The sequence below is a fragment of the Molothrus ater genome, chromosome 6 (assembly GCF_012460135.2).
Source record: "Molothrus ater isolate BHLD 08-10-18 breed brown headed cowbird chromosome 6, BPBGC_Mater_1.1, whole genome shotgun sequence".
Classification (NCBI taxonomy): domain Eukaryota; kingdom Metazoa; phylum Chordata; class Aves; order Passeriformes; family Icteridae; genus Molothrus; species Molothrus ater.
The window spans coordinates 40,780,375-40,802,535 of record NC_050483.2 but is presented as its reverse complement, the minus strand read 5'-3'; the positions used below and the strand labels follow the sequence as shown (position 1 = coordinate 40,802,535).

At 54.2% G+C, this 22,161-nt stretch overlaps 2 protein-coding genes across 5 annotated transcripts in view; one reads left to right on the top strand and one right to left on the bottom strand.

Moving 5' to 3' along the window:
• The first annotated feature begins 5,042 nt into the window (after positions 1–5,042).
• Positions 5,043–11,560, top strand: NGB (neuroglobin). The gene is made up of 4 exons (XM_036385022.2): positions 5,043–5,251; positions 6,523–6,634; positions 8,163–8,282; positions 9,421–11,560. The coding sequence occupies exons 1-4, from the start codon at positions 5,145–5,147 to the stop codon at positions 9,565–9,567; spliced, it is 486 nt and encodes a 161-aa protein (XP_036240915.1). The 5' UTR covers positions 5,043–5,144; the 3' UTR covers positions 9,568–11,560.
• Positions 11,561–13,690: 2,130 nt separating this feature from the next.
• TMEM63C (transmembrane protein 63C) overlaps positions 13,691–22,161 on the bottom strand; it is a 32,216-nt gene continuing 23,745 nt past the window's right edge. For all 4 annotated transcript variants that reach the window (XM_036383968.2, XM_036383969.2, XM_036383967.2 and 1 more), the window contains exons 9-24: positions 21,796–21,904; positions 21,290–21,363; positions 21,105–21,185; positions 20,848–20,968; positions 20,598–20,731; positions 20,257–20,379; positions 19,554–19,707; positions 18,903–19,009; positions 18,052–18,138; positions 17,463–17,528; positions 17,176–17,338; positions 16,855–16,960; positions 16,487–16,654; positions 16,097–16,212; positions 15,877–15,948; positions 13,691–15,796 (exon numbers count right to left, since the gene is read on the bottom strand). In XM_036383968.2, the coding sequence (XP_036239861.1) occupies positions 15,584–15,796; positions 15,877–15,948; positions 16,097–16,212; positions 16,487–16,654; positions 16,855–16,960; positions 17,176–17,338; positions 17,463–17,528; positions 18,052–18,138; positions 18,903–19,009; positions 19,554–19,707; positions 20,257–20,379; positions 20,598–20,731; positions 20,848–20,968; positions 21,105–21,185; positions 21,290–21,363; positions 21,796–21,904 (1,894 nt within the window). In that variant the 3' untranslated portion in view covers positions 13,691–15,583. The remainder of the gene's footprint in view (positions 15,797–15,876; positions 15,949–16,096; positions 16,213–16,486; positions 16,655–16,854; positions 16,961–17,175; positions 17,339–17,462; positions 17,529–18,051; positions 18,139–18,902; positions 19,010–19,553; positions 19,708–20,256; positions 20,380–20,597; positions 20,732–20,847; positions 20,969–21,104; positions 21,186–21,289; positions 21,364–21,795; positions 21,905–22,161) is intronic.

Here is a 22,161-nt window from a genome sequence, read left to right as displayed (position 1 = left end):
ACAGCCTGCCCAGGGATGTGATGGAATTACCATACCTTAAAGTGTACAAAAAACCACATAGATGTGACACTTGGGGACATGGTTTAGTGGTGTACCTAGCAGTGCAGTTTGCAGGTGAAAAATTCCTCACTGAACAGGAGAATTATTTTTGACAAAGCCCCAAAGCTGTAATGGCTTAGGTGAGGAGGAGAAAGTCTCAAGACAGAAGTGTCCCACACATGGAAGGAGTAATACAAGGGGTTTGCTTTGAGACCAGATGACTGAGTGCAAAGCTGAAATGTGGAGATGCTGGCACAGCCCTGACATGAAGGAATGGGTGCAGTAAATTACACAATCTTTGTTTTAATAGATCATATCCAAAATGCTATTCCTGGCGACTACCGCTGTAGGTCAAACGTTTATCAGAGATGGCCTAATCAATAGTGTCAATTAAAACTGCAAGGAGAGAGAGAACAAAGAGAGTTGAGATCAGAGAGAAGACGATCGATGACCACTTGAGAGACCAGCAGTGCTTCTGAAACAAGAAATCCAGGGGGGAAACTACAGAGGAGACTCCACAATGAATAAAGCACTCTTTTACAAGCTTTTGCCATGATGTTTCAGCAGCTGAAGGATGAGCCAGTCCAGAAGCATAAGGACAACTGGAGGAAGATCCAAGACCATGTGCATCATCCCCAGGTAGGACAGAAGCCAGGTAACTGTGCTAACACAATGCTTGCCAAGTTGCCAGGCACATTAGCTAGAGCACCATGTTGAGCTAATGAGGCTGGAGAGCTCTGTGCTTGCATCCCACCAGCCTGGGGTGCACACAGCTGCATAACTGTGTCTTATGACCAAATTCAGCTTGTGTGTCAAGACTGACATGGTCTTGAACTCTTTGAACTCACTTTGGCAGAGTGCCTTACAAAAGGCAGAGGTTGCTTCTTGGAAGAAGCCTGTTGGTGTTGGGTTATCGCTGTGCTAGGGAGCCCAAGGTAAATAACGTCTGGGGTAAGGTCTGAGCATCTGCAAGTGCCAGACCTGGTCCAACAGCTCCGTGTGCTTCCCTTTGGCTTTTCTCACCACTTTGTGTCTGGTCATCTTGTGACTGTTTTCACCTCTCTGTACAAATATTCCCTAGCTGGCCATAGGATATTCAGGATAAAGCTGGGGATGTCTAGCAAATTGAATTCAAAAGAAGTTTTCATTTTATTCTACTGTTGAATCCTCCCTCTGCCTATCCCTCTCCTCTTAGCCCAGATCCCCACCACTGAGGGTGGTAGTGCTGCCCTGTTCTCTCCACAGTCACGGTGACAGCAAGCAAGCTCTGCAGCTCATCTAAATAATGTTATGGACAAGACTATCACCTCCTGCATCACTTTTGATTCTTGTTAGGCAACCATATTTCGTGACTGGCTTTGCTACTGAGCTGTGCTGCACCATGGCCTGAGGGTTGCTTGACAAGAATTTTGGGAACGTTGCATGATTTTTGCCCCCACTTGTGGATGGGATGGGAAGTGATGGGAGTCTGGGAAAAAGAGAACCTGTCATAATCTGTCTTTGAGACTGGGGAAAAGGGAAAACAAAGGGGATTAGCCAAGCCCAGGAGTCTGTATCCTAAGTGAGCAGGGAGCCTGAGGCAGATAGATCAGAGTGTCATTATTTATGAACACTCACAGATGTAGAATTGGAAATGAGCAAGAGTTCAAAGGGAGATATGGGTTTATTAGTGCAGCAGCTGGGATGAAAACTGATGGTGCCACAGCAGCACAGGCAAAGCAGTCATCCCTGGGCCAGGCACACAGGGCCTCCCTGGGCAGGAAGGGTTGTTCTTCAGGGCCTGTGAACCCTGAGTGATGGACTGGGGACTGGGCTCACTTTGTGAGCTCACTCCTAGTTCTCTCACTCTGTTTTATGAGATTGGGCAATGTTCTTTCCATGTGGGTAAACTGAGACACTGAGCAAGTAAAGCTGACACTTGGCAAGGAGGTTAAGAGTGTTGGTACTGTAACTCGAAGTGGATGTAGATTACAATAATGAACCCAGTACAAACTAAAAATATGATAAAATTGTGCTCTCCCAATGCACAAAAAAGCATTATCATTCTCTTTGCATCTCAGTGAATTTCTCCAAAAACCTCCCTCCCCTTTCTTCAAGTGGCCTACAGATGGAGCAGTCTGTGCTGCTGACTTGGTTGTTCTTCACTCATGAGAGCTCCAGGGACAGTCTTGCAGGAATCCAAGAGGAGCTCAGAAAAGAACTGAACTGCCAGATTAGGTACATGGAGCCAAGGGAGCTGGGAACCATCACAGGAACCCCTCAGACCTCAGAGCATTGCAATATTCAACCTCTTGCTGAGATTCTCATGCTTGAAGGCTCACAAAACATTTGGAACAAGAAGAGAGGTTTTCTTGTTTGCTTCCTTGAACTTGAAATCCTCTCTAGACTTGTGCTCTCAGCACCTTGGTGCTGTGACAGCAGGAGGAACTCCGACAGCCACATAACTGCAAGGGAGAAGCTGCTTTGCACACAGGCAAGAGCACTGTCTCTCCCAAACCCTTGGTCTTTTCAATCCTTTGAGTGGTGCTTTGAATATTTCTTATCCCTGAGCTCTCCCTGTGTCCCTTCTCAAGTCCCTCCTTGCAGGTCTTTCTTCCTGTGCTGGAAGACCTATGCTGTCACAGGGGAAAAAATACAGGATTTTTTAAGAGTGTGGAGATATATCAGTGCCAGAAGGCAGCAAAGGGGTGGATTCACTGTTGAGACAGTCAGGGGAGATGGGGAAACTGCTCCTGAATGTATCCTGCCCAGAAGGAGCTGTTGCTGGTGGGCAGGGAAGAGTTCTTGGATTCTACTGTGTGTCACACCTGTGTGGGGTTTGGGTACCAGTCTGGGTACCAACAGGTGGGTGGGAATGTGGCCAGACCATTGCCCCTTTCATCAGCTGAGGCACTCCTGTTTTCCATGGAAGGAAGGCATATCAGTCTCAGCCCTCTCATTGCTGCCCTTATATCTGATCTGACACCTGTGCCTTGCACCTACCTGCAGCACAGAGGGAAAGTGCAGGGACATCATTCTGGACAAGAGCCAACGTTTTCTTTTGCCATCCCAGCTTCACTGCTATTGTCTGAGACACCCTTTCTGTCAGAAACAATGGCTGAACCTGTTCTTTGTTCTTGCCCTGGGATAGGGTAGCTGATATGGTGCCCTGTGTGGATGGGAGCAAAGGTGTCCCACATCTCAACAAATCCTCAGGAACTGATCACTCTTAACTACAACTTGCTTTTGTGGAGTTTCTCTTCCTTCACTATCAGCCAGCTCCGAATGTATTCGAAAGTTCTTAGGCAAGTAATCATCAAGCCTTGGTTGCTGCTGTGACTGCACATATGTGCTTCAACTCTGCTCCTCAGTAGCCTGTGGCCTGGATGACTCTCCATGCTCCTTTCCAGCACCCTGGCCCCACGCCATTGCCTGTCTGTTCCTTTATTGTTAGCAGGGCCAGGCTGAACTGTCCAGCCAGGCTCTGTGGAGCTCCAGTGTCTGCGTGCCTGTGACAAGTGGCTGAAATGTCAGAGCACCTTGCACAGATGACCAAGGATGACACTTCGTGCTCGTTGCTGGTTCGCTCCTGCCCCCGCAGGACAGCTGAAGGTTAATGTTTGCCGTGTCGCTGCCGCTGCCGGGCTGGTCTCCGCTCTGCTCGGGTTAACCCTGTATCTTCCAGCTGCCCTCTCGGGCTCCTCGCCGCTTCAGCGGTTATCACAGCAGTGATTGATCATCAGCCCTCGGTGGGAATATGCCCTTCGAAACCACACAGCCAAGATGCTGTTTTAGCTGACTCCTCAGTCCCATCAGTTCTGACTCAAGTGCCCAATTTTAGGACAGGGTTCTTCAGCTTCCTTTAACACATGTGGAGCTTTTCCTGCACAGCATCTTGTCTGGTCTGTGCTGAGAATGTGAGGTCTCAAAATCCTGAGAAAACAGGTAATTTATTCTGGCACTTGCAGAGCCATCTCAGGTGGCTTCCTGCTGTCAATGCAGTCAGTGCTGTCACTCCAGCTCTGTAGGAGAAAGGCCCCTGGGAGACAAGCTGGGGCTGAGAACATAACACTGAGCCTTTGAACTTGTCTTCTCCCAGGGAATGTTTTCAATTCTCCCACAAGAAGAGCCTCCTTTCTGCCTACACTTAGTCAATGTGCCTCTGGGATGGGTCAGAGGCTTCTGTCTTTTCTCCTGATTACCAGAAATAAGTCTGATGTACAGAAGCAGAACTTGTAATAAGATCAGCATGATTGTCATTTTGGTGCAGACTGTGATGGTTTCAGTAATAGTTGCACTTTTGTATTGCTCTCTCCTTCTGAAACCTTAACTTTCCTGACTTCCCTTGTGCTGCTTGGGACCTCATTTGCCATTTCTTGCTTTGTTTCCTCTGTTCTGCGTAAATCCTGCGGCCAAATTAAGCAGTGTCTGAACAGCAGAGTCTGTGCATCCTGAACACATTTGACAAAGATGTCATGTCTTCTCATCTGTTATTAACAACTTTGCCTGCTTCAGCTGGCATAATTAGCCTTAAATTAGACACGTACCTTGCAGTGTCTAGACTGCATCTGTCTGTGGAGACAGCAAGTGGCTGTGTGGCATCCAGGGTCTCAGTGGAAGTGGCCAAAAGCAAGAGGATGCTGTGGAGCATCGCTGAGGCCCTCCCAGGCAAAGTTTTGCTCACAGGGAGCTGTGCTGATGGTGAGCAAAGGTGGCCAGGTCCCGGTGGTCTCCTTGCTGGCACGGCTCTGCCCTGCTGCTTCACTTGTAAAATCAGGGCGATGGAAAATGTCAACCGTGAACCAGCTGAACTTTCTGCTCTGCCCCGCGGGCCCGGGATAGGGAAGTTTGGACATTTCGAATTTCTTTTTTCTTCCTTCCATCCCTCCTTCCTTCCTTCTCCCGAGTGAGAAACACTCGGTGAGATCTCCCTTTCCCGGCCGGGGCGGCGCGGCTGGAGCGGGGCGGCCGCGGGCTCGGCGGTGCCGGCGGGCGGAGCGCGGCTGCGGCCGTGGCGGGGGCGCGGAGCGAGCGAGGGGCGGCCGCAGCTCTCCGGCCCCTCCGCCCGCGGAGCCGCGGTGCCAGCGCCTCGCCTCGGGCGGCAGGGGCAGGGCCCCCGCCCCGCCATGGAGAGCGGGATGCCGCTGTCGGGCGGGCAGCGAGCGCTGATCCGGGAGAGCTGGCAGCGGCTGAGCGGCAGCCCCGAGCAGCACGGCCTCGTCCTCTTCAGCAGGTGAGCGGCGCGATGCGCCCACCGCACCCCGGCCCCGGCCGCGCCGACCCGTGCGGGAGGGATGGCCCGGCTCCGCTCCTCGGGGAGAAACGCTTCCCTGCGCTTGGCATGGCTCCCGGCCCGCTGCCGGCCCGGCCCCTCTCCCCTCCCGCGGCTGGCGGCCCGCGGGGAGCCGCAGGTGCCGCGGGGCAGCGGGTGGGGCAGGGCCGGGGGCTCCGCTCCCCGCTGCCGGCCTGCCTTCCCCGGCCCTCGCCAGGGAGAACTTTGCCAGCGGAGACGGAGAGCGAGCGAGAAGCGGCGGGCAGGCTCTGTGCGCTCCTGCCCGCTGATCCCCCGCCCTGACACCGCGACTTCTGCTCTCCGAAGGGCTGCGTACCAGGGAAGTGCTGTGCGGCCCCAGGAACAGACCTGGCCGCCAGGGAGGCATTCAGTCGCAGGGCAGAGGAAATGGTGTGCCGGATGGAATGGCTGATACCCAGCTTCTTGCCTCTCCTCAGCAGATAAATGTATTAATTATGTGAAGAGAAAAAAGGAAAAATCAATGAAAAGTCGTTTAAAAAGGACAGCTGGAAAGTTGATGAGCAGCTTTCGGAGCGAGAGGGATCAAAATCTCCCAGAGCAGGACTAGAGCAGTGACAAGAATGTGGGGTAGAGGGATGCAGTAGTTTAATGTGCAGGATAAGGAGCAGACAGACTTGCCTGAATTACTGGTGGCCAATTGTATCTACCTGGGTGGCTGCTACTGAATCCCTGTTGTGCCTGACACACACTGGCAAGGGAGATGGGGCAGGGGGCAGGGGGAGAGGACATGGGAGCTGGTAATGGTGCTGGGGAGTGGGGCATCAGCTGAGTTTGTACATTCCCCCCTTGGTCCAGATGGCTGCTGGAGCTTCCCCAATTTGGGAGCTTTTGGGTTCAAGGGGATCAAAAAGTGGGAATGGGAATAGTTGAGATAACAGCCAACTCTTTGAGGAGAAGAGCCAGGCTGGAAGACACCCCAGAGGGTTGGGTGCCAATTCTCAGGTGCCATAAATATGTATCTGAGAGCTGGGGTTATGGGCTAGAGAAACAGAGAGGTTTTTGTCTATAGGCAATCTGGATTGCCCCAACTAAAACTTTTCAGAACTTTTGGACCTTTTACAGTTGGAGATGGATCAGTAGGTGGGAAGAAAGGCAGAAGTAGGCTGTGGGTGAGCTGCTGATGAGGTGAGTGGCACTTTAAATAAAGCTGAGGAAGTAAGAAGATGGGGTGTTCTTTCTTGCTCTTGCAGGCTGTTTGACTTGGATCCTGACCTGCTGCCCCTTTTCCAGTACAACTGCAAGCAGTTTGCCAGCCCTCAGGAGTGCCTCTCTGCCCCTGAGTTCCTGGATCACATCAGGAAGGTGAGAAAGGGGCTGTGGCATGGCTGGAGCACAGCCTCCATGGAGGATGAAACCCATTGCAAGGATTTGGGACTGTAGCGTGTCTGACCAGGGAGCACATGGAAGTCTCCTTCTGAGATGGTAACTGCAGGGGGTTACTCATGCTAGCAGAAGGCCAGGACAAAGTGCCCTACAACAGTGGGGAGGGAATGAGAATGCAGGTTATGGTGGCTAAGAGACACCATGCTGATTTCCATGCCCTCATCCGAGTGGATTGCTTCCTGTGAAAGCTGGAAGAATCCTTCTCCTACTGTGGAGGTGCCTCGGGGAGCTCACCTGTGTCCAGATGAGGAGTGAAGCTCCCTGCTTGGCCCCACGCTGACCAGGAGGTGGCACAGACCTGGGCAATGGGCCAGGCTACCCTGGACCTGCTGCTGTGGAGGGGTTGTTGATGCAGCTGCAGAGCCAGCAGGCACACAGCACCTCTCAGAGAGCCTCCAAGGGAGTGCTGCAGTGCACATTACCCTAACCCCAAACACAGAAAGGAGCAATGCTGAGGAGAGGCTCTTGCATGCACAGCACACCTGGTGCAGCAGAGACCCTTTGCTGAACCCTGAAGAGAAGCCACACTGGGACAAAGCACAGCCTTGGCTTGCAGATGTCTTCATAAACTGCCTGGCTCCATCTTTAAACCACTTTGGTGCTTTGCTTGCCTGTCTTTATTCCTTGTTAAGAGGCTGTTGCAGGACTGAGCTCCTCTGATAGCAGCTGCAAGCTTTTTGTTATTTTCCAGCCTCTCTTTATTGGCAAAGTTGAGATTATTGCCTTGAGCTGAAATAGTTTTTTGCTCTTGTTGGAGATAAATGGCCTGTTGAAATTACAGTGCACAATTCTATCACCTCTTGGCTTTGCCAAGATAACCATGCCCTGGCTTTAATCTCTTCTTCTAATTTGTTGTGTCTGTTGCCTTCATCTTTCAATAAATCTTTTCTGTCCTGTTTCCATTTGACTCTTAATGCTCCTGGGAGACTGTGGTATGTGTTTTACCAGACCAGGTCAAGAGACCTGGCTGTCCTCCCCACCCATCTCTTCAAAGTAGCTTGGCTGGTCTTAGAACTGGAGTGGCCTTATTCACAACTGCACCATTTTGGCAACCTCTAATCGGAAACTCTGGTCCTGGCAGCTTCTGGGGTTCCCATGCACTTGTCCTGGAGTCCTGGGAGTTCTAATGACTGCATCAGCACTAGGTCTTAACCTGCAACCAGCTCTGCTGTATGGTTGTTTATCCCCTCTGGGACAGGGTGGTCAGCAGTGCTGCTTGCTGTGCAGCTCTGGTGGTGTCCCATGGAAGGATGTGGTGTGTGCTGCTTCCAGCCTCACTGATGGGACACATGGATTACAGCAGAGCAAAGAAAAGCTCAGAGGGCATCTGGCCTGGGAGGGTGTCCGGCTGACATGGGTGAAGTAGAGGATCAGACACTTTGTTTCCTCTGGGAAGGAAGCTGAACCTTTCTGTTAACGCCATTCTGCCTTTCTGCTCCTGTGCTAGGTGATGCTGGTGATTGATGCTGCTGTGAGCCACCTGGAGAACTTGTCCTGCCTGGAAGAGTATCTCTGCAACCTTGGCAAGAAGCACCAGGCAGTTGGTGTGAAGGTTGAGTCTTTCTCGGTGAGGGTATTCTCCCTTGTCTCACTGTGGCTGTGTTTGTTCACCCCTGCCTGCAGCCCTCAGCTGCCCCATCCTTCCTCTGGCTTCAGCTGTCTGGAGAGAGCTGATGGCTCAGAGCAGCCTGTCCAAGGTGCTGATACCAATGTAGTGCCACTGCCCCAGTGAGGGAAACCTTTCTTTTAGCTCCCCTTGTTTTCTGCCCTTGCCCAGGCAGAAAGGACAGATGGGAGCAAAGCATTTCCACTGCTTGAAGAGCACCATGGTTTAGGACACTGCAGTCTCTCCTGTGCCACAGGGCTGCAGGCTCAGCCTTTGCCCTGGATCTTTTGCATCTGATGCTCTGGGCAAACCTCACCCCACGTGGAAAAGGGAGCATCCACCTCTCTGTGTCTGCACTGGGATGGGGTTTCTGCACCTCAGCCCCTGCTTCCTCCACACCAGTAATACCCAAGCATCTTCCATATTAAACTCTTGATCACTCCTCTCCTGCTGTCCAGCATGGACAGAAATGCAGTTGGAAAGGGTGGGCTGAAGAAAAGCTTTCTAACCACACCTGGCTCATTCGTATTGCTAGCTTTTGTTCTCTTCAGAGGCAGCAGGGTCCCTTTTGTTTGGGGCAGTGATGCCCACCAGCCCTGCACTCAGTGGGAGGGTGCTCCTGCATGGGGCTGCTCCCAGCTCTGTGAGGAGCAGGGCCCTGTGGAGAAGCCTGAGGCACTGAGACATGCCCTAAGCATTCAGCATGGAGTCTGATCCACTCTTCTGACATCAGGGCATTGCTCAGCTCTGCTGCTCCACAGCTGTGCCATGGGATGGGGCCAGCTACCTGCACCTGGGAGCCACAGAAACAGGATGTGCACCTCTCCCCTGGGTTACATGTGCAGTATTAGCCCTTGCTCCCTGACTTCCACTCCACACTCATCCATGGTGAGGGCCAGCATAGGGCAGGGGAAGAGGATGGCATGGGCTGGTTCTGGGCCCCCTCTGATGAGCCAGGGACTGGAGGGGCCTGGTACTGTTGGAGGAAGAGGAGCAGGTGCCCTGCAACTGGAGAAGTCAGAAAAGGTGGCAAAGTGAGACAAGAGACTGAATGTCATCCTCTGGTGCTGAGCTTGACACCTCCTTGTTTGGTTTGCAGACTGTTGGCGAGTCCTTGCTGTACATGCTGGAGAAATGCCTTGGTGCTGCCTTCAGCCCAGAGGTGCAGGAAGCTTGGAGCAAACTCTACAACGCTGTGGTGAAAGCCATGCAACGTGGCTGGGAGACCCTTCCAGAAGGGGACTAGGTCCTGCCAGCCATCCCTATCCCTGACCATGCAGCGGTCCTGAGCACGGGGAGTCTCACACCGCACTCGCTGCCTCTCCCCACCTCTGTCTTTCTGTGTGCCCCAGCCCATGGCTGCCTCTGCCACTCACACTGCTGCAGGGCTCACACCTGGTTCCATCCTGCTTCAACATGCGCATGTCTCTGCCTTTGCTAAGGGCTGGCAGGGCATGTCCCTGCAGAGAGCCTGGCAGTGCCACAGCACAGGTATGCCACCCTGCCCCAAGTTCCTTCAGGAACACCAACACCCAGGTACCTACTCTGGGTTTTAGCTTGCTCATCTTCCCTCCTCTTGCTACCCACCCTAGGTAGGTGACAGCTGGCACAGGCCTCTTGGGCTTATTTGCCCAAAACCCTATTTGCTGTGCTTTACCTGCCAGGTCTGACATGCTCAGTCCTCCTGTGCTGCTGCACCTGGTTCAGTTGTGGCAGTGACAGATTTGGCTCCATCCAGGTCAAAAGGCAGCAAGAGAGCAAGGCTGGTCACACCATGTGGCTGTCCTCAAACCTTGCAGAGAGTTTTCCCCCTCTCCCTTCATCAATATATGACTACCAGATGGTTAATCCTGGTGCTTTTTTCTTCCTTGACTCTGACCTGGATGGGATCCCTGGCCTTTCCCTGTGTCAGATTGGCCACAACCCAGTAGGTTTCCTAGGAATGCTTCAGGCAATGGTGTCACATTAATCCCAAGGTGAGAACTACTTTTGGCAGGGTTGGGCTGCCAGCTTAAAGGCTTTGTGTTGATTTGGCCAGCTGGTTTAACCTTAGAGCCATCTGAAATGCAGCAACAGCAGCAGTAGCAATGTCTGTTTACTGCTTTGTGTTTAGGAGAATAAAATAAATCCAAGGAAAACATGTCTTAAAAATGAAGGTTGCAATTGTGTCATAGCAACAGCTTCCAGAAATTCTGGCTCTAGGCCAGAGGAAGCATAGCTGGAATCTTTCTGCTGATGCTGTCAGAATCTGGAGCACTTCCCAGCTGCTCACAGTGCCCATCTGCAGAGTTCCTCACACTCACAGCAATGAGGAGACAGCATCTGCTAGAAGAAATCCCAGAAAACTGCTGAGAGGCAGCACCTGAGGGCTCTGTGAAGGGGCTGAACTTGAGCATTTTGAGGAAGAGTTCATCTTTATGGGGAACAATGTTTCTGGCCACTGTTAGCCCCAGAGGAGGACATGGAGCAATTATTCAGTTACAGGCAGCATCCTTTTTTTTGCTTCTTCTTCAGTACAGGAGGAGCCCAGTGTTGAGGTCTGAGATGGTCCTGTTCTGAAGACACATTCCTCCTATTCTCAGATGTCCTCCATCTCTGGGGGCAGGAGAAAGCTGCCTGCTCAACGTAATTGAGGTCTCCTAGGCCCCTGCCATGGAGAGGATGAAGGGGTGCCCTGTAAGATGGGTCTCTAGTGCCCTGCCATGGGCTACCATCAAAAAGCCCCCCAGCTGTGTTTGGAGGAAAGTTAGTAGGTGTTGTGAAACAGGCAGTGAACATCCCCAGGTTCCTTGTCCTCCCCATGGTACCATGTTCTGCCCCTGCAGCCCTGCAGTGTGGTGGTGTCCATCCTGGCCCATGGCTCTCTCCATCAGCTGGGTCAGGTGAAGTCCTCCCCATTCTTGCACCCAGCAGTGAGGGATGGAGGAGCTGGGGCTTTGATGGCACAGTAAGGGGCACAAGGGTTTGGGAATGTCCTCTTTGCAACCCTGTTATGGGGCATCCGCCTTCAGCATCATGGGACACCTCCTGGCTCTATGTGACAATAGGCAGCTCTGTGATGGGTGGGATATGGGTGTTACTACCCAAACCATCTCTGCTCCCTCTAGCTTTCCCAGCTCCTTGACTTCTGCTCTTCTGTGCCACATTTTATGTAACTCCCAAGAGAACTGGTTTGTGTGCCTCTTGTACCCAGCTGTACTGTTTATTAAAAAACAACAGTGAGTCTTTGCCTTTTCTGATGCCTTGTGTTTATTTTAATATAAAGGGCCCAAGCAGACAAGAAAAAAAGGATGCCAGAGAGGAGTTTACTGGTTTCTTGTTCATTTTAGCTTTGGAGACCTTGGTCACTGGGAGCACTTGTGTAGTGCAGCTTGATGACATGAGAAGGCATCCACCAGCAAAAGCATGTTGGAGCTTTTGTGCCTGGTAATTGAGTGGGTGAGCAGTGGAGGGGCTAATGGAGACACCCTGCTACTGATTGCTCAGACCCTTCAAGTCTGATAATCTCTAATGGAATCAGAATTTTAAGCAATCAGCCTAAAAATCCCTTTTCTGTTGTTCAGACTCTGCTTTTGTTTTTTGACATAGCACAGGCTCACCTGTTGCTGGTCACCTGCCACTGGTCATCCACTGCTGGTCATCAGAGCATGGACTTCATAATGGAATCCTGTCTGGCTCCATGGAGCATGATCCACCCTGCCAGCTGGATTGCAGTTATTCCAGCAGCCCTGCCCAGGGAGCAGCTGGTGGGCATGCAGGAGGTTCTGTCTTCTAGCATGTTCTAGCTTTGACATGATGGGTTTCTAGCCCTGTGAGAGTTGGGCACTTGATGCTGGAAGAATGGTGCCTCGAGTGGGGAAGCCAGGCCAGGGTCTGTAATAGCATCTTCCAAAGGCTGGAAATCCCAGCCCTGGCACAGGAGAGAAGGAAAAACATCCTGAGAGAGTCATGCTGCCCATTTAGGATGGGATTGTTCCAAAAGGCAATGTGTGATGGGCTGTGAAGGGCATGGAGAGCAGCAGAGATCTGAATTTAAAGAAATATCCCCTTTGGGTCATTGATAAAGTTAATTTTCCCACTCTTCCTGGTCTCAGAACTGGTGGTGGGAGCCCAAACCTGGCACTGCAGGGTAGGGCCAGCATGGCAGCCTCCAGCAGCACTCCCATCTTTGACTGCCTGTGCCAGCAGGGAGGTTTGCCACAGCTCCCACAGACTCCCCTTTGCTGTGGCTGCTGCCCAGTGGGGACAGTCCTGTCACTGCCTGCCAGCAGCTGGCACAGTGGGAGACTCCATGCCATTGCTGGGCCTGGCTGTGAGGGATTCTGTGTGCAGGCTGCACTCAGGGAGCGGGGTGTGCTGAGCGGGTTTCAAGGCAGAGGTGCAGTGTGACAGGGCTGACACCCCTCAGCAGGCCCTGGTGAGCTTCCCAGTGTGAGGCTCAGGGAAGCTGCAGCCAGGGGCAATCACAGCTCCCAGCCAGAGCTCCTGCCCAGCTCCCAGCACAGCACTGCCCTGTGTTAACTCTGTTGACCACTCCTTGCCAACCGTGGGGGGTCTCTGTAGGGGCATGCGATGGGTTTTACATTTCCCAGGTGTTCACCCAAAGGGAAGCCCTCCCCATGCCTCCTGCCCGGTGCCATTAACCAGAGTGGCAGGGCTCACTCCAGGGAAGCTGTGGAGGAGCCAGCATGAGGAACCTGCTGAAACCAGAGGCAAATCATTCAAGCAGGAATTCAGGTAAAAAATAGTATGTATTTTGGGAGGGAGGAGGGCAGAAAAGAACACTGTTCTCTCAAAATCTAGAGAAGAACTTCCAAAATGGTGTTCACACCCTTCCCTGGGATTTGCTGGTTCAGCTTTGGGAACACCTGCTCCATCCTCAGATGGGATGAGTTCCTCCTACCCCTGACCCTTGCTGTGGTCCCAGAGGGGCTCCAGGCCACCCTCCTGCTACCCTCAAGCAGCATCTGCACCTTTGGTGGTGTTCTGAGCCAGCTCTGCTAATGGAGTGACTGATGACAGAAGGTGGGCAAGAAAGGCACACGAGTGTCCCAGGACTGCAGCCCACCCCCAATGGGGGGATGGTGCCAAGGGCTGTGCCAGTCTATCTGGGACACAGTGAGGTGCCCTCCCACTCCTGAAACTTTGCTGCTTCTGCCCACATGTTGGGGTTTGTTTTTAAGGGGATCATAGTGGGCAGTCTGGAGGTGGGGATGCGTCCAAGCAGTCTCCCTGCCACAGAAGTATGTGCAGGATGTCCCACGCAGGGTCAAAAGCAGCCCACAGGTGGGAAAAGGCTCCAGTGGCAAGGGTTCCCCCTAAACCAGTGCCAGGAAAGACGCATGGGGGTGACAACGCCAGGCAGCAGCTGGGTGAAGTCATTTTATTCAAGGCACGGTCATAGCAATAAATCACGAGAAGGTACAGACCTCTGGCACATTCCTGCAGTGGGGCAGCCAAGGGCAATCAGACCAGCAGCCCGAGCTCCCGAGGACACAGTGCCACTAGCAGGCACTTGCTCCCACCCCCCGAGAGGCCACCAGCACGCCTGTGCCCTGCCTGGGGCTGCCTCTGGAGCAGGCAGTGAGGGGAGCAGCTCACTGAGGGGGGCACGGGGGCACCTGGGCAGGAGGCCACAAACGCCCCAGGGAACTTTTTGGGATTAAAAGGGTGCATCTGAGCTCAAGGCTCCCCCGAGGCAACCCCTTTGTGGCTAGTGTGCCGCAGCCACCGCCTCAGCGTGCAGGAGCGTGGATGGGGGGGGGCCATGGGACTGCCAGCCGGCTGAGCTGAGATCCACCAGCCCCACAGGAACGTCCTAAGGGCCCCCTTAATGCTCTCACTGCTGGGCTGCCTCTTAACCTCCTCCCCAGCCCAGAACTGGCACACTACCCCTCCTCCCAGGGGCACTGCTAATGCTAACCAGTGCCAAGGAGCATCTGCCTTCACACAACAGCACTTGGCATGCCAGCAGCCCTGGCGCTGGCAGAGCTGCACCTTCCTCCCTTCCCTCTCTGCACTGCTCTGGGACAATGCAACTCTGGTTGCTCTGAAGCTAGCAGGAGAATCAGGGACAGGAAAATCGCCCTGAGGCCAAAGCAGGGCTGAGTGAGGAGCCAGCATGCCCAGGTGGGTTATGGTGGGAGAGGAGCTGAGGAGAATGAGGATAAACCTTCATCCCCAGAGGCCACCACAGCTACTCTGGATGAGCTGGAAAACTCCAGGGATGCTGTCTGGGCAGGTAATGGCACATTTACACTAATCACAGCAGGACTCACACTTGAGAGGCAGTGTGGCTACTGGGGGAGCATCACACAGCTGCAGCTTGTGGACAAGGGCAGGCAGGCAGGATGTGGTGGACCAGGAGGACCTGGAAGTCCAGGTCCTGCCAGCCTCCACCTGTCCCCTCTGTTCTGTTGCATTAGGACAGAGCTATTCTGGGTCCCATGGGCAGCCCCAGTGAGAGCATGAGCATGACGGGGTGCTGCCAGGGAAGAGGAGTGAAAAGGAGCTGTCCTCAAAGACATTAAACACACTTGTCTCTTGACCTCCCACTTCTCAAGAGCCCAAGGGCACAGGCATTGTACAGCAAATGGGGGGATGGGGTGGGAGGTCGAGGAAGAGCTGGGCTTGCATTTGATGCCTACCTTGGTGCAGGGCTGTTGGTGCTCATGTAGGGGCTCTGGTGGCAGATGTAGGGACACTCACCTCCTCCACCAAAGCACAGGCATGTCAGCAGTCCCTGCTGAAATGGGCAAAGCAGGGGCAGGCAGCAGCCTGCAGGCCAGCAGCAGGGGAGGCAGCAGGACGGCTGCCTGAGCAGTGGATGGCTGGGATGAGATGCAAGGGTTACGGGCGGCTGTCCCCTGCCACTGAAGACCCAGAGGACAGCGTGGTGGCAGGCACATTCATCTGGGCTGTCTGGGCTGCTTCCTCCTCTCAGAGGGGACAGGGCCTCCCTCCTGCCCCCAAAAGCATGGCCTCTCAGAGAGACCCTCTCCCTATACTGCTGCACCCCGCAATGTGTGCTGGAAGAGGCAGGTGGGGACAGGGGGGCACTAGGGGGCTCAGCCAGTGCAGGCAGCAGGAAGGACCATCAGACCCTCCTGCCACTGCCCATGCAATGGGGTCTCCCTCACATCAGTCTTGTCATCCCCTGCCCCATCAGCAAGGTGGCCCCCCCAGTGCAGGGAAGGCTCCCTCCTGCCCCAGGGCACGTCCTCTGCTCTCAGCACAGTCAGTCTCAGCTGTGGCAGGGATGTTCACTGGTAGCGAGCCTGGCTTTCTATCACGGGGCCACTCCTGTACTCGCCCTCCACGGTCTCCAGCTCTGTCTCGAAGCTCTGCAGCCCCCCATCCTCCCCATCCTCCGCTGGCTCCAGGTGGTTGCCCATAGTGCCATAGGACTGGTGTGCCGGAGAGGCTGCCGGCGTCAGGCTCAGCTCAGGCTCCTGCAGGACGGTGGCCACAAAGAGCTGCCCCGGGGGCAGGGGGCCATCAGGACCCAGGGAAGCGACAGCAGATGGCCACAGCAGGGCTGGGGAGGGGTACTCACATTGGAGTTAGGGGTGGAGGAAACACTGCTCCGCTCCACATCATTGAAGGCGCCCTCAGACTGGTCAGACATCTGAGGGGAAGGAGGCCATGAGGAAATCATGGTTGGAAGGGCCCAGCTTTGACTAAGGACAGCCAGGTGCTATCTCAGATCCCCCATGGCAGGCCAGGAGAGGATGCACTGGGGTGAAGGAACAGAGTGGGTGGCTGGCTGTGCTCACCTGGTAGCTTGATGGTTTCCGTGGCTGCAGCTTCTTCAGGCAGAGGCCAAAGAAGGAGAAGATGATGCAGGAAAGGAGGACCACAAAGGTGAAGAGGGTGACAGGCCGGGTGGGACCTATAGCACAGAGACACTGGGGCAGCACATAAGCCTCCAAGAACCTGCTGCACGTCCAGCTGAGCCCCAGGCTGGTGCCTGCTTTGGGTTTTACAAGCTCTCAACCCCCTTCCCAAAATACAAGCTGACACCTCCTTCATCTGCCAGGTCTTCACACCACCCTTATTACCCTCCATGCCACGCCTAACTCAAGGGTGACACCAGTGGCTTGTCACCCCCAAACACCAGACAGGACCCTCAGCAGTGGCAGGGCACAGCCCCAGGCTCTCCCTACCGAGGCGCAGGACGGAGAAGAAGAGCAGCCAGAACATGCAGAGGATGGGGGCCACCACGACCTGGCTGATGGCGGCGACGTGGAGGCGCTGGTTCAGTTTGGTGGGGATGTACACATAGTAAATGTTGTACCGGTCAACCATGTGCTTGAGCAGCATGTAGAGCAACCCTGGTGGGACAAGAGGAGCCATTTGGATGGATGGCAGTGAGGACAGCCAGGCAACAGGGAGAGCAGGGCAAGCCCTGGGAACGATGCCCAAGGGTGCCCTCCTGTACCATGCAGGAAGCCTGCACTCCCGTGCTGCTGCTGGTGCCTGGGACAGGCTGTTCTTGGCATGGCTGGGACCATGGGCATGGGATCATACTCACCAAAGGGAACAATGATGGGGCATGTGATGCTGTAGGTCATGACAACAGAGAAGATACAGCAGGTCCAGGCGTACTCTAGTCCAAACTGGAACTGGTATGCTTGGCTCTGGGGCACAACCAACAGAGTAATTGCCACCTCTGTCACTGCAAAGCCTGCACTTGCACCTGACCCACGGGACTGCCTCACTCCCACTAGCCCCCAAGGGGCCTGAAGAAGTCCCCATAAGCATCCCCAGAGAACCATGACAGCCTGAGTTTCCAGTGAATGCACCTCTGCTGTGCTGGGGTCACAAAGGCTCCCGGGTGACCAGAGCCACATACCCGCTTGACATGGAGCCGCTCGGGCTCAGACTTGGCAAAGCAGAGGCGAGCAGTGTAGACGAGGAGGCCTGGGATGCGCAGCAGCTCCATGGCCGTCCCAATCAGGCTGGAGGTCACTACGTAGTTGACGAAGAAGGCGCCATTGTCTGGGAGGAAAACGCACCTGCCCCAGGGACAGAGAGGTGACACAGTGAGAGAATGCTCAGGCAGGAGCTGCAAGAGCTGCTGGCGGTGGACAACAGGTGCTCCCGCTTGCCTGGGAAGTTTGGGAGCTTCCTGCTACTCACTGGAACTTGACTTCAGCCTCATCCAGAAAGTGGGTGTCGAAGAGCCAGCGGAAAAACAGGTCCAGGCTGGAGAGGACAGAAGAGGAGCAGCTCAGACAGAGGGGGAGCTACAGAGTGATGTGAGACACCCAGCAGGCACGTGCTTTTTTCCCTTGTCCTGAGCAGGCAAAACCCTCTGCACCCTACACTGCCAGGGCCCTTCTGCCACATGAGACCACTGTGGAGTGTGTGCTCGCCTCCTGGATGGCCACCAGGATTACTGTAGCTGGAGCTATGCACGACCTGACCAGGTTCTTTTAGGGTCTGCTGAACCCAAGCAGCAGCTGATCAATGCCACCAGCCCCCTTGGGTCAGCTGTGGCAGCCTGGTAAACTGCTCTGCTCCACTCCTCTGCAGGGAAAGTTCCCAGATGTGACCATGTATGAGTGGCTCAGCACTGCTAAAGGAGTGTTTTCCTCCCCAGAGATTGCTGTGTTTTGGAGGGCAATGGGATGTTAGCCCTTTGGGGCTGGATTGCAGGGGTGAGGGGCCTAGGTGTGATCCTGGCAGCTCAGGAGCAGGGAGAGCAGCATGGCAGGGTGGTCTGTACCTGCTCAGACCCAGCGAGGGCAGGATGATAACCATGAACACCAGGAAGAAGAAGCACTTGTGCATGGTGATCTGATTTTCACTTGACCTGCAGAGAGGGAAGACAAGAAAAGAACATTGCACTTTTTTGGGAAAGAGCAGAAGGTGGGGTGAGGGGCTGGGCTTGGTCTCGCTTTTCACCAAGGAGTTACTCCCTGCTTCACAAGGCTGTGTGCATTTGGTCTGTACATCCCCTGGGGCCTTGCAAAGACTCTCCTAGGCTAGAGTGTGTTACCATGAGGAATCTGCTGTAGCCTCTCATCTCCTTCATCTTTGCCCTCTCCTACCATCCCTGCTGGTATAGACACCCAACAAGAGGCAGAGGGGGGTCTAGTGTGAATTCATAACCTGTTTCCCCCAGAAAAAAGAAGGGAGGTGGTGACAAAGCTCCTGCAAGGACTTATCAGATGAGGCACAGGGCTTGGGGCTGATGGAGGGTCAAGACAAAGAAAGCTCCTTGTAGGAGCTGGGCAGTTTCCCCTACTTTAAGCATATTGAACCCATACCTCTGCCTTGGAGGACTGGAAGCATGCCTGGGATGGCCCTGCTGCTGCCAGTCCACCATCACACCGTCCCTCTTACAAACTTCTTCCATCTTCAAGATCATCTTAAAACCAACTGACTTTGTCAGTAGCCTGAAAGTGTTGAGGACTTTGGGAAGCAAATGGCTCCTCTGTGCAGGGACCCAGGAGGCTCTGCTCCACTGTGGGTGTCTACCGCTCACTGCCTGCCTCCCTGCAGGCTGGGTTCCCCTTCCACTGCAGTTCCTCCCATCTGTGGCAGCCCTGGGGACTGTGGGGGCCAGCTCATTACCTTGTCCAGTGAGACTCGAAGAATGCTGAGTAGTAGACAAGGAAGGGCAGGAAGACGGAGAAGGCCCAGAGCAGCAGCGTAGGGAAAAACTGGGTGATGATGGGGTTCTGCAGGAAGAGAGAGGCCAAACACCCCCTCAGCAACCCATCACAGCACAGCCAGGCTGGAGACTGCACACAATGGTCTGTGCAGCAGGTAGGCTGGAGCATCCCCTCCCTGAGCAGGGGCATTTGTTTCAGGAAATAAGAACTTGAGACCAGCCAAGGGCACCACAGCCATGTTCTGAGCCCCAGTGCCCACCCAAAAGCTCACAGGTCAATGAGCAAGAAGGGGCTGTGCTGCTGGCAGCTCCTGACATCTCCTGAGCTCTTTCCAAATCTTTCTTTTTGAATGGACAGCAACCTGCCTGCCTCCATGGAGGCACCAGCACCAAAGCTCAGGTGCTGCCCCAAGGCTCTGCCACTGGAAACACAATGAGAAGGGGATGGATAGCAAGCACAGACATGATCTCATCAATGACTTTGTTTCCCATCAATGCCCATCCTGGTGATGGCTCATCTTAGGACAGTGTAGAGCTAGTGCCCTCCACCTGTCACAGATAAGCCTGGAAATTACGAACTTTCAGGAAAATTGGCATGGGTTAGGGACTACCTTGAGGCTCTCCACAGGGTGTGTGACATTGAACATGTCCATAGTGTTGACAATGATGGCTGGCGTTGTGAGGAAGAAAAGAAGGATGAACAGGCAGATATTAAGCAGAATGAATCGCACCCACCAAGATGTGCCACGGACTGATAAATTCTCCCTGTAAGAGGAAAACACAACTTGAACATGATGAGGAGGAAGAAATGCCCTGTGTCCTGGGCCTCCCATCATAGCTTCATGAAGCTCTGTCTCCTGCTATCTGCACCAACCATCCTGGCAGACATTGCTCTGAGCTTGCCCTCTTCCCCTCCCCTCACTGCTTTGCTGTGATATGCAGAGCCCCCCAAACCAGAGAATAGCCACAGTGGAGGTTCATACCATCAGGAGGCTTTGGAACCAGGCCAGACAAATCAGAGTCCGGCAATCACCCCTAATCTCAGCTGGCTGGGCCCTGCCACCTTTGGGAGGATCACCCTAATTGCCCCTGCTGACTTCTGCTATGGCAATAGGAGCGATTTTCAGCCCCCATCACCCTTGGAAAGTGTCCTACAGATACAGACACAGGTTTCCTACAGCTATATGGGCTCCCTATAGCTATGGGCATAGGCTCCTTATAGCCAGGTACATGGGCTCCTTATAGGTATGGACATGGGCTTCCCCATATCTGCTTGTTCCCCCTGCCTCCCTCCCTTCTGCCGTGGGGGTTCACCAGATGATATCACTGGGTGAAGGGGCATAGCGAACACCCCAGTGGTGTGACTTGACCACGGTGGTGACAGAGGACTGCTGGGGGTGCTTGCGGCAGTGGATGTGGCTGTAGTCCTTCAAAATCCTGCAGGAAGAGGGAGCCAGGGGTCAGGTCTCACTTCTTGTGAGACGCTTCCCACAGCCTTAACAGGGCAGGTAATGCCGCAGATGGCAGAGGCATAGAAGAGATCAACAACTGCCTGGCTTTGGTGGGAAAAGCTGGCAAGGTGCCCCAGCTCCCTGGCAGTGGTGGCCAACAGGCTAAAGGACATCCCCATGGCCTGTGCATGAGGGGGCACTCACACAGCTGTCATCCGCTCGTCCTGGAAGGTGACAAAGGCCATATCAAGCCGCTTGAGTGTGATGCGGTTGCGCTCCGCATTGAACTCATCTGTGAGCTTCTCCTCCAGCTCCCCGTAATACTGCTCAGCATCCACCTGTGGGAGCAGCCAGGGCTGTGCTATGCACGGGGCTGGGGCAGGGACAAGCTGCCATGCTCTGCCTTGCCCGTGGTGCAGGTGTGCTGCCTGCAGCCCTGCCTGCAGCCTCCTACCTCATCAAAGCCACAGAAGCGGCAGCAGAAGATGCGGGCGCAGGGGTGAGTTTTGATCATGATCTTCCCCTCCTTCTGTGCCTTGGTGGTGAAATAAAGCCGCCCCTTCATTGCTTTGCGCCTGCCAGGAAGCCAATAGCAAAGGTCATGTGGGGAGCACCAGACAGACAAACATAAACCCAGACTGGGTGCCTTGGTGTGGTGGGCAGGAGCAGCACACCCTCCCAGAGAGGCAACACGGACGTGCATGCACTCACCTCTCTGCATCCAGCTTCATCAGCTTGCGCACGTCAAAGCAGAACTGGACGTTGGTGACGGTGCAGCTGGGATAAGCCTCGCTGCAAGCACAAGGACATGGTGGCACCAGCAGCCAGGGGACAGGGACACTCCCTGCCACCTGCCTGCCACTCACACAGCAAGGCTGTGGCACATGGCTACTCACTGGAAATGCTTGATGATAAGTGAAGGGTCTGTGATCTCCTTGGGGATGTGGGTAACCATCAGTGTCCGGGCAACCTTGGGGAAGAGAAGAGGCAAAGAGATCTGCAGGATGGATCTGCAGGATGGAGCTGCAGGATATAATGCTGCCATCCTGTCCACCCAGCAGCGAGCTGGGCCACCAGCTGCCACTCCAGAGGCAAGTCAGCACAGATCTCCTCAATGCCCAGTCCCAAACCCTGAAGGCACAGCCAGACAATGCCATACCCCAGACAGATGGATACAGCAGAACTTCAGTCTCAAGATACAAGACAAGAGAGAGAGATTTGCCTCCAGGCTGTCACTTTATCCAGAAGCTGGTGAAAATCAGCCACACCTTTCCCTGCCAGCCCAGTTTCATGCTGTTCCCAAAAACCTCTGTACCTACTGGGACCAGCATTTGTGCAAAGCAAGAAGTTGGCTATTAGCAGCACTGAACAAGGCAGGGTTGGAGGAGGGGTGGTTTCTCACCTTCTCATTCTCTCTGTATTCCAGGTGGACAGAGTGGTGAGCCATACAAAGGATGGTGAAGATAAAATAGATTAGGGCGAAGATGCTGTGAAGCCACAGAAGACGGTCTCTGGAAGAGAGGAAGTGGGGATCAGTGAGCACTGTGGTGAGCATGTGGCACAAGGACCAGCCTGGCACTCAGCATCTCACTCATGGCCCCCTCTTCCACCCAGCAGGACCTCCCAGTGCCAGCTGTCAGACACTCACCCCAGGAACTTGAGGGGCAGCACCCAGGCTGTTGACTGAGATCCTACAGAAGTGCAGCTACACAACATCCCCAAGAGCACTTCTGCCAGCAGTGGGGTGCAAGAGCAGTGCCACTGTCTT

Excerpts from the sequence above, each read along its gene's own strand:
- NGB (XM_036385022.2), top strand. The coding sequence starts at position 5,145 with ATGGAGAGCGGGATGCCGCTGTCGGGCGGGCAGCGAGCGCTGATCCGG. Across the intron at positions 6,635-8,162 it reads TCCTGGATCACATCAGGAAG|GTGATGCTGGTGATTGATGC; the intron begins GTGAGAAAGGGG and ends CTCCTGTGCTAG. Across the intron at positions 8,283-9,420 it reads TGAAGGTTGAGTCTTTCTCG|ACTGTTGGCGAGTCCTTGCT; the intron begins GTGAGGGTATTC and ends TTTGGTTTGCAG.